The 10112-nt window shown below is 36.8% G+C and overlaps 1 protein-coding gene across 8 annotated transcripts in view; it reads left to right on the forward strand.

Annotated features, from left to right (window-relative positions):
• Window positions 1–8637, forward strand: part of LOC116095150 (rho GTPase-activating protein 20-like) — a 39892-nt gene extending 31255 nt beyond the window's left edge. For 6 of the 8 annotated variants that reach the window (XM_031376721.1, XM_031376726.1, XM_031376724.1 and 3 more), the window contains 4 exons: window positions 791–900; window positions 1978–2164; window positions 4416–4530; window positions 5127–5401. In XM_031376721.1, the coding sequence (XP_031232581.1) occupies window positions 791–900; window positions 1978–2164; window positions 4416–4530; window positions 5127–5188 (474 nt within the window). In that variant the 3' untranslated portion in view covers window positions 5189–5401. Of the gene's footprint in view, window positions 1–790; window positions 901–1977; window positions 2165–4415; window positions 4531–5126; window positions 5402–8480 lie in introns of those variants that run through there. The other 2 variants (XM_031376723.1, XM_031376722.1) reach the window with 2 other exon arrangements.
• The last annotated feature ends 1475 nt before the right edge of the window (window positions 8638–10112 follow it).

Here is a 10112-nt window from a genome sequence, read left to right on the forward strand (position 1 = left end):
TTGGTTAGTGGTCATCCTTGATAGCTCCTAGTAGTCCAGGTTAGTTCACACCTTGGTCTTCCTATGGAGTCCCTATCTCGTTTGGCGCCCTGAATCCTTTTCACAATTCCATAAGAGTCTCTGACTCCATTCAATATTTGGCTGTAGTTCTCTATACCCTTTTTCAGTCAGCTGCTGGGTGAAGCCTCTCAGAGCACAGTTAGGATAGGCTCCTATCTGGATGTCCCATGTAGGAGTTGCCTCGTTTGAGAAAGACAGAGCTTCAGGCTGTGAAGTACAGTGCAGATCTCTTGATTGGAGTTATTAGTGTGGACTGAAAGCTAGGAAAGGCAATTAGAACAGACAGTAGAGTTACTTCATTGATACTGCAGCTAGAACTCTGCTTTTTTGATTCTAGTCTTACGTAAAAACAACATAAGCTCCTGCCTGTCATTTCCACTTTTGAGCCAAGATTCTGGTTGGTGACAGCCTGGGAATCTCTTAAAGAAGTCTGGTTCTCAGACTTCCTAGTCCTGTGACACTAATATCATCATGCTGTGGTCATCCCTAACCATGACATCATTTTCCTGTTATATCATAACTGAAATTTTGCTACTGATATGAATTATAATGCATAATGTATAAAATATCTGATATGCAGAATATATGATATTTGAACCACCAAAGATGTGTGACACAGAAGTTGAGAATCACTGATCTAAACTGCTATTTGAAAACGAAAATATTTCTCACAGTTTCTACAATGGACATTGACCATTAATTTTCTTGTTTTTTTTTTTCATTAAAAAAGGATTTTATTAGAAATATACAAGGAAGCTTGCTTTCTTCAGATTTATATGAAAATTGGCTCAGTGTACCTGATGAAAAATCTCTGCCTAGAAAAATTTCTGCCATACAAAGGTAATGATACAGTAAACACTTGGGGAACTGCACAAAGAAAGAAGCAATGCATTTTGAAGGTACATAGGCTTGTATTTGCAGGGTTCTACACTGGAATGATGTCCCATGTCAAGAGGTTTCCTTTTCTCTGACATTTATAGTCACTTTATGAACAGGTGCAATTCTCAAGCAAGAGTGTTGTGACATGTCTGTAATCCCACTACTTGAAGGCCTTCTACTTTATAACTGTCATGGTTTGGAAGAGAGCCTGTATTCCACAGTTGTATACAGGTCAGCCTAGAGTATTTGTTTGGCTCTCTGTGTGAGACAAATTAAAAAAAGTATGTATGCATAATACATGTGGGTTATTTGCATCCTAATATTATTACCATGGTATTGTGAATTTTGCACATGTTAAATATATGTCATTGATTGGAACTTGAAGCTATTAGTGAGTTCGTCTTTCTCAACTGCAATGATCTAGAGAAGTTTGGGTCAGGGATAGCTTTGACTTCCTTGAATCATTTTGTTATATGATACTCCACTGAATGATTTCTAGGGTAACAGGAGTTTGAGGTCCCATTTCTACCCAGGACTCCATTATCTCTGCCTTACCTAGAGCAGAAATTTTATAACTGCATTGTGTAAGGTTACAAGTGTGCTTTGTGCTCCTTGTGTTCCAGAGTGTCACAAGAATGTTACATGGATTCATACTACATTAGATATTAAATGTGTCCCCATGGTGGGTGGAAAGATGGTTCACATACACAGAACACACATGACCTACAATAGTTCTTCAACCTATTTCCAAGGAACATGACACCTTTCTCTGAGTTCTGTGGGTAGCAGTTGTAGTGTAGTATACAGAAATTCATACTTAATTTTTAAAAATTTCCCATAATTCTATAGGGAGAATTGATTTGCAGAAAATATTTTAGGCAATACTTTAACTGTATATTCTTTCTTCTTTTGAATTCTGATTATACTATCAGCTGCTCTACAAAACGTTTACCCTGATTTTAATTTGTATTCAGAATTTTGTAAGTAATATTACTTGTCAGATTCTCAACAGTAAAATTCTCATTTTTCTATGTATAGTATTCTACTGAAGATGCCACAACCAAACTACTTCCTTCTGAAACAGCTCATCCATGTGCTACTAAAAGTTAAAACCTCTACCAGGAATCACCTAGACACCTTCATCTTATCTATCCGCATAGCCCCTCACATGCTTTGGGATCTGACTTGCAGGAACTCATTAAGTAGGAATGACCTCGAAAAAAAGGTAAGAGGATTTGATTTTTCCCTTTGGGAGCAAAGTCCTCAGTTTGGTCAAGGAATTGGGAATGCCTAGGAAAGGTCAGTGATGTTAAAGGACACCCTAGGATTGCATTCTTCTGGAGTGGGAGATGCATTGATCTATTTATTTATCTATTTCAGGAAGGATTGGGAGGCAAATTGTTAATGTAGTTTGAAGGAAGTGAATCATTTCTTTTTTGTTCTTTTGTTCATTCCTTCTTTTCTTCTCAGATACTGATTTTAGATATTGATGTTTTAGCCAACAATATGTTATGTGTATAATGGTAGTCCAAGAAGATTACAGTGTGAAAATAATCCCAATTAACTGGTGTTTTGTTTCTTTGATTGTTTTATATTGTAGCCGAACTTTCGAGCACATGATGGTTGTGTCTCATAGGGGTGAGACTATTATAATTATGAAATATTCACCCCAACTGCACTGCTGGTCATGTAAAAGTATATTACATACAATTATATATATATAATTATGCAATTATATATAAACATATTATATATTTGTATATATATAAATGTCATGATATATGATAATGAATGTAGTGTATGTTTTATATATATATATATATACATATATATATATATATATATACTTTCTATTATTTCAGCACTAAGTTCTGCTTATATAAAAAAGAATAGTGTATGTTTACATTATTTCAGGTACAGACTTATGTACCTTGGTCATTTGTTTTTCTGTAGCTCTTAATTTTACTATAAACTATAGGCATTAATATTTTCTATTACTTTAATTATTTACTATATATCCTGATTGCAGTACCCTCCTCTAAGCCCCATCTTCACAACTCCCTCCTCCTTCCATTTAATTTTAATTTAAAATTTTATTTAATTTTTAATTTTTTTAAATTTGGGTAGGAACTTACCAGGGCAAAGAGTAGATATAGGAGGACTGAAAACTGAGTGTTACTGGGTTGCATGATAAGAAATTCACAGAGAATCAATGACGATCATACATTTTGAAACGGAAAAAAGAGAACAAAAAAAGATAACAACAAAAAAGCAAAGAAAGCAAGGATATATTTTAACTAGTAGTTTCCAGAAATAAGGTCCACAGGAAGGAAGATATGGTGGTGTTACTCACAATTGAGTAGGTCAGCCAATGGAATAGATTGTTCAATTTAGAAAGTGTCTTTTTGCTACTATTGCTATGATAAAACACTGATGAAAAGCAACTTATAGAGGACACGTTGCACTTCATGACATATGTTTAGTTTACCAGTTAACTACTGAGAAATGTCAGGGCCCAAACTGAAGCAGGGCAGGAATCTGGAGGCAAGAACTGAAGCAGAAGCTGAGTAGGAGTGCTGCCTCCTGTCCTGTACCTCATCTTCTTCATCTGAATAATAGCTTAAGGGTAGTACCATCCTGGAGATCTGGACCCTACAAATTCCATTGTTAATCAAGACAATATCCCATAGACTTCTCTACACAATAGGCTAATCTGGTGAAGGCATTTTCTCAACTAAGATCCCTCTACTCACCAACTTCTTCTCTTAGTCATTTTTCTACTGCTTTAATAAAACACCAGGACTAAGGCAACTCGTAGAAGTAAATGTTTATTTGGGACTTAGAGATGTAGAGAGATTACAGTCCATCAAAGTCACGACAGAGAAGCATGGCTTCAGGAAGGAAGGACAACAAACAGGAAGCAGAGACCTAGTGTCTCTAATCTTAGGCAGCAAGCATGAAGCACAGAGAGTATACTGCAAATGGCACCTGGCTTCTGGAAACTTAAATTATATCCAATGACATACTCCCTCCAGGAAAACCAAGCCACTTTAACCACTCAAAAGGTTTCAAAAAGATAGTATCATATATTGTGATGCCTGGAATTAGACAGGCATCCCATGCAATCCATCACAATGAAACTCTCTCCTCCCCATACCCCTGCTAAAAATCACCAATTCAAGAAAACTTTGAAGTCATTAATTTGATTCACTCACAGTTATTCTGGCAGCATATCAGTTCTGAAATGTTACTTTGCTTTAGTACTACCTCCATTCTTTGCAATATGAAATCTTAACTAGGTTAAGTAAGTTGCAATGAACTTAGAGACATTCTAGACAGAGACTTCATTTCACAGGTTCATATCTGCTCATAGGAACTGCTGTTTTCCTCATTTGGGATTTTATTTTTTATTGATATCAATTTTGTAAACTATGTGAAATGACAGAGGATCTTATTTTTGCATTGTGGTGTTACAGATGTCTATTATACAAATTACGATTGACAACTGTGTAGATATATTTGGAGAGGATATATCATTTGGAATGATAATTAAGCGGTCAGATGACATAAAGACTTCAGTAAATTCTGCTGGTAAGTCACCTGTTATGAACAAAGCCATAGATGGCCACAGTGGAAAAAACTCAAATGCTAATATTGAAGAATTAAAGATTTCATCTGCTGCTTCTCAGGAGGAAGGTTCTACAGGTTAAGAGAAGTTTTAATTAGTCACCAAATGAATAGATGGGTGATATCGTTCTGTTATTTCATAAATGTGTAAATATCAGAGAAACATTGGAGAAATATTATGATATTAGAATTTGATTTAAAAATCCATTAAACATACTACAAGATTAACCTATGTGCCAACAAGCTTTCCTGTCCTCATACAAAAACACTGATTTTTTGTTTAATTTTGTTTGTGAGATAATCTTGCTAAATGCTTAACATTTGTTAGAAATATTAAGTTGCATGGGATCCACTACAACACATATGTGAAGAATCATAAAGAGGCTAAAACATACCTAATTTAACAGATAACACCATTCAAAATCAAATATATTGCTAACTCAAGTAATTCTTTGTGCAGAGTTCAGAAAATATACTGAAAAACTAGTCTTCTCTGAGGTGGGGTGAATCTATCATCTGAGAATGTTTGTCTAACAATGACATTTTTATGTTTTATTTAGCAGGGGACAATGCAACACCTTCAACATGTAACTTTCCACAACAGAAAGTTCTTCATGACTGACAAAGTTTCTGGCCATTCTATTTCAGTGTTTCCTTCTACCTCTCCCTTAACCATAGTAGAAGAGATTATTACAAGAAACAACTTCAGTTTTATATTTAACTATACTATCTGTTACAAATAGTTTCATTTATTATATTTATTTAATGTCAGTTATTACATATTCTAATCTATCATAATAAATAATATTAAAGTATGTTATTGCTTAGACTCCAATGTGACTGACTCAGACTCTTCATAGTCTTCTGAAAAGGCATTTTCAGTATCCTCCTCTACAGATGTTAGTCAGGGACCTTTATTCATGTGACAGATCCACTAGAATCACTTTATTAATTTTTGCTTCAAAACTACAATCAAATTAGCATTCTAAGTACTGCTCAATAAATGAAAGTTGGGGATTTATCGGACCAAATTCTTCCAGATTCACATCATAAAACAGTCCCCATGGCTAAAAATCGATTATTTAGTAGTACAATGAAAACAGACTCACTCCTGTGCATTGTAGCAACACTTTTTAAAAAAAAAGAAATTATATTCCCATTTCTGTGAAAAGGTACTCTAGAAAATTATTTGTGTTGGGAAAAATATAGCTCATTATTTGAGGGCTTAGTATATCATCATGCAGCAGTTCTGATGTCAGGAGGTTGTAGCTAGTGAAGTCATTCACCTAGTTGAGAAGCAGAGAATAACGAATGTTTATATGCAGTGAGCTTCTTCTTTTCATACATTCCAGAAACCATGAAAGGAATAGTACAGCCCAGTTATACTGTTAGTTTGCAAACATCAATTACTTAAGCATAGACAGAAACTAATGACATTATATTACCCTCAGAATCCTTTATCAGAGATAGTTCTAAATAAAATTTGAGTCACAGTTTTTAAGAATATATAAATGTTCAAAGTTCTTAGTGATCAGAGAACTGCAAATCAAAATGACCCTGATATTCCACCTTACACCAATCAGAATGGCTAAGATCAAAACCTCAGGTGACCATACATTTTGGCAAGGATGTAGAAAAGAACAACACTTCTCCATTGCTGGTGTGATTGCAAACTGGTACAACCACTCTGGAAATCATTCTGGAGGTTCCTCAGAAAATTGGAAATAGATCTTCCTGAAGACCCAACAATATCATTCTTAGGAATAAACTCAAATCATTCCCCAACAGGCCACAAGAGCATGTGTTCCACTATTTTCATAGTGGCTGGGTTTGTGACAGCCAGAAGTTAGAAACAACCCAGATGTCCCTCAACAGAAGAATGGATACAGAAAATGTGGTTCTTTACCACAATGGAATACTACACAGCTACTAGGAATGAGGAAATCTTGAGTTTTTCAGACAAATGGATGGAACTAGAAAATGTCATACTGAGTGAGGTAACTCAATCAAAAGGACATGCATGCTATATATTCACTAATAAGTGGATATTAGCTCCCCCAGAGGGGGGAGCAGAATACCCAAGATACAGTCACAGAACTCAAGAAGATAAACAACCTGAAGGGCCCAAGTGAGGATGCCTCAGTCACATTTGGGAGGGAGAAGAAAGCAATCAGAAGTAGGGAAAGAGTGACCTGGGAGGGAAAGTGGATGTGTTGGGGGTTGTGGGGCAGGGTGGAAGGGAATCCTGATCCAGTATTGGGTGACAGAAAAGTACTGAAGTCCTGAGGGACAGCAGAAAGAGTAGAAACAGGCAGCCTCAGGAGGTAAGAGGTTGGAGGGACCCTTAATAATGTACGAGAGACCTGAGAGGTGAGAGACTTTCATGACTCAAAGGGAGGGACCTCAGATGAAATCACTTCAGTGGGGAGAGGAAACTTGTAGAGCCCAACTCCAGCAGAAAGGCATCAAATGAGGCATGGATTTGCCATCCTACAGTCAAAACTCTGACCCATAATTGTTCCTGTCTGAAAGAACTGCATGGATGGAAATGAAGATGAGCCTGAGGAAAAGAAGGTCCAGGGAGAGGCCCTAATGGGATCCAGCTCAAGGGGAAGCCCCAAGGTTTGACACTATTACTGAAGCTATGGAGTGCTCACAATAAGGGACCTATCTTGACTGCCCTCCGAAAGATGCAACAAACAGATGAGTCAGATACTGATATTTGCACCCAACCAATGGACAGAAGCTGCTGACTCCTATTGTTGAATTAGAGAAAAGCTGGAAGAAGCTGAGGAGGAGGGCAACCCTGTGGAGGACCAGCAGTCTCAATTAACCTGTACTCCAAGATCTCTGAAACACTAAACCACCAACCAGGCAACACACAAAGGCTGATATGAGGCCCTCCACAAATATAAAGCAGAGGACTGCTGGGTCTGGGTTCAGTCAGAGAAGATGAACCTAACCCTCAAGAAACAGGAAGCCCCAGGGAGTTTAGAAGTCTGGTAGGATGGGGTGGTAGGCGGTAGGGACATCCTTATGGAGATGGGATGGGGAGGAGGTATGGGAAGTGGAACAGTCAGAGTCTGGACCACTTAAAAACCTTAAAGAAATAGATGAAGATATTAGATAATGAAAAGATTCACACATGCCAATTAATCAGTAAGATTAATAGAGTAAATAATGACTATCCTAAAATACTATTTTGATTATAACATTTTTCAACCTGATAAATTTCAAACTCTTTTGAGCCATAGGCAAAAGGAAAGGGAAATGACCCCTTAGTCTGGACAAGATTTTTTAGTTTGGACAATATCTCACAAATATTTTTGGAATACTGGAGGTTGTTTGTTTGTTTGTTTTTCTGATGTGATAATGATCTAGTTTATTATAATGGTTTTGACAGCTCAGCTGAAAATCAGGATCATGAAATCAGACATTTTTGGCTTGAGTTTTTAGATTAATATAATTACACATTCAGAGGACAATATGCACTTGCTGCTCATATGTATGTTTTCACCATACAAGACAGTTTGGGGAAGGGACAATCACATTAAAAAGAAATTTCTGAAGGAAACAGACATATAGGCCAATATAGGAAATGGCAGAGTGTTCCCATGTATAAAAAACAGTCTAACATTTTTAACTATGGTTCATTCTTTAATTTCTTACTATCTTTCCCATTAGTGTATTATTTATGTTAAGAGTTAAAATTACCATTTAATATCACATACTTATTTATTTTGAATTTCATGCATGTATACCATATATTAACTCTTATCACTATAAAATGTTGCTATAATATTTCTCAGATCTTTCTTTCAAATTTATTTCTTATGTTTTAATATCATGAACTCTTTAAAATTTAGTGTAAATATTGGTCTTATAACTTATCTACTGAATACTTGTTCTGTTAGGTGGAGACCTGTACCAGGAATATCTTATTTTTTCTATATGAAAACACTTGAGAATGAAGACATGGAGGAATACATTGAACATTGCTGTGCTAAGGCCCCATGGAACTCACAAGAGTCAGGAAAAGGAATAAAATATATCTATCCATATTTAATGATATTATGGTTGTGTATAGTAACCTGTGAGTATGTACAACATGTATTCCTTACTATGAGAGGCTACACTTTGATTAGGCTTTTTTTGTACAAAAATTTATATATATATATATATATATATATATATATATATATATATTAGATAATTTCTTTATTTACATTTCAAATATTATTCCCTTTCCTGGTTTCCCCTATGAAAACACCCTATCCCTACCCCCTACTCCTGCTCACCAATTTACCCACTACCACTTCCTTGCCCTGGCATTCCCCAATATTGGGGCATAGAGCCTGCACAGGACCAAGGGCCTCTCCTCCCATTGATGACCAACTAGGCCATCCTCTACTACATATGCAGTCCCATATGAGGTCCCATTTGTTGATTCTTGATCTTACAGCACAAGCCATTGGTATTCTGTTCAGGAAATTTTCCCCTGTGCCCGTGCGCTTGAGGCTCTTCCCCACTTTCTCCTCTAAAAGTTTCAGTGTATCTGGTTTTATGTAGAGCTATGAATCACAACATGTGTTTTCTTTGGTTGCTGATTTAGTCCCTGGCAGCTCTGGGGGTATTGGTTGGTTCTTATTGTTGTTCCTCCTATGGGGCTGCAAACTCCTTCGGCTCCTTCAGTCCTTTCTCTATATCCTTCATTGGAGACCCTGTGCTCAGTACAATGGATGGCTAAGAGCATCCACTTTTGTATTAGTCAGGCATTGGCAGGACCTCTCAGGAGGCAGCTATATCAGGTTCCTGTCAGGAAGCTCATGTTGGCATCCATAGTAGTATCTGGGTTTGGTGGTTTTATATGAGATGGATCCCCAGGTGGGGCACTCTCTGGATGGTCATTTCTTCAATCTCTGCTCCACACTTTGTCTCTATAGCTCCTTCCATGGGTATCTTGTTCTGCCTTCTAAGAAGAATCTAAGTATTCACACTTTGGTCTTCCTTCTTGAGTTTCATATGTTTTGTGAATTGTATTCTGGGTATTCCAAGCTTCTGGTCTAGTACTTCTCAGTGAGTGCATATCATCTGTGTTCTTTTGTGATTCGTCTATCTCTCTCAAGATGATATCCTCCAGATCTATCCATTTTCCTAAGAACTTCATAAATTGGTTGTTTTTAATAGCTGAGTAGTACTCCATTGTGTAGATGTACCACAATTTCTGTATCCATTCTACTGTTAAGGGACATCTGTGTTCTTTCCAGATTCTGGATATTATAAATAAGGCTGAGATGAGCATAGCGGATACACTGAAACTTTTAGAGGAGAAAGTGGGGAAGAGCCTCAAGCGTACGGGCACAGGGGAAAATTTCCTGAACAGAACACCAATGGCTTGTGCTGTAAGATCAAGAATCAACAAATGTGTCCTTATTACATGTTGGAGCATCTTCTGGGTATATGCCCAGGAGTGATATAGCTGGGTCCTCAGGTAGTACTATGTCCAGTTTTCTGAGGAACCACCAAACTCATTTCCAGAATGGTTT

This window comes from Mastomys coucha, unplaced genomic scaffold (assembly GCF_008632895.1).
Source record: "Mastomys coucha isolate ucsf_1 unplaced genomic scaffold, UCSF_Mcou_1 pScaffold17, whole genome shotgun sequence".
NCBI classification, from domain to species: domain Eukaryota; kingdom Metazoa; phylum Chordata; class Mammalia; order Rodentia; family Muridae; genus Mastomys; species Mastomys coucha.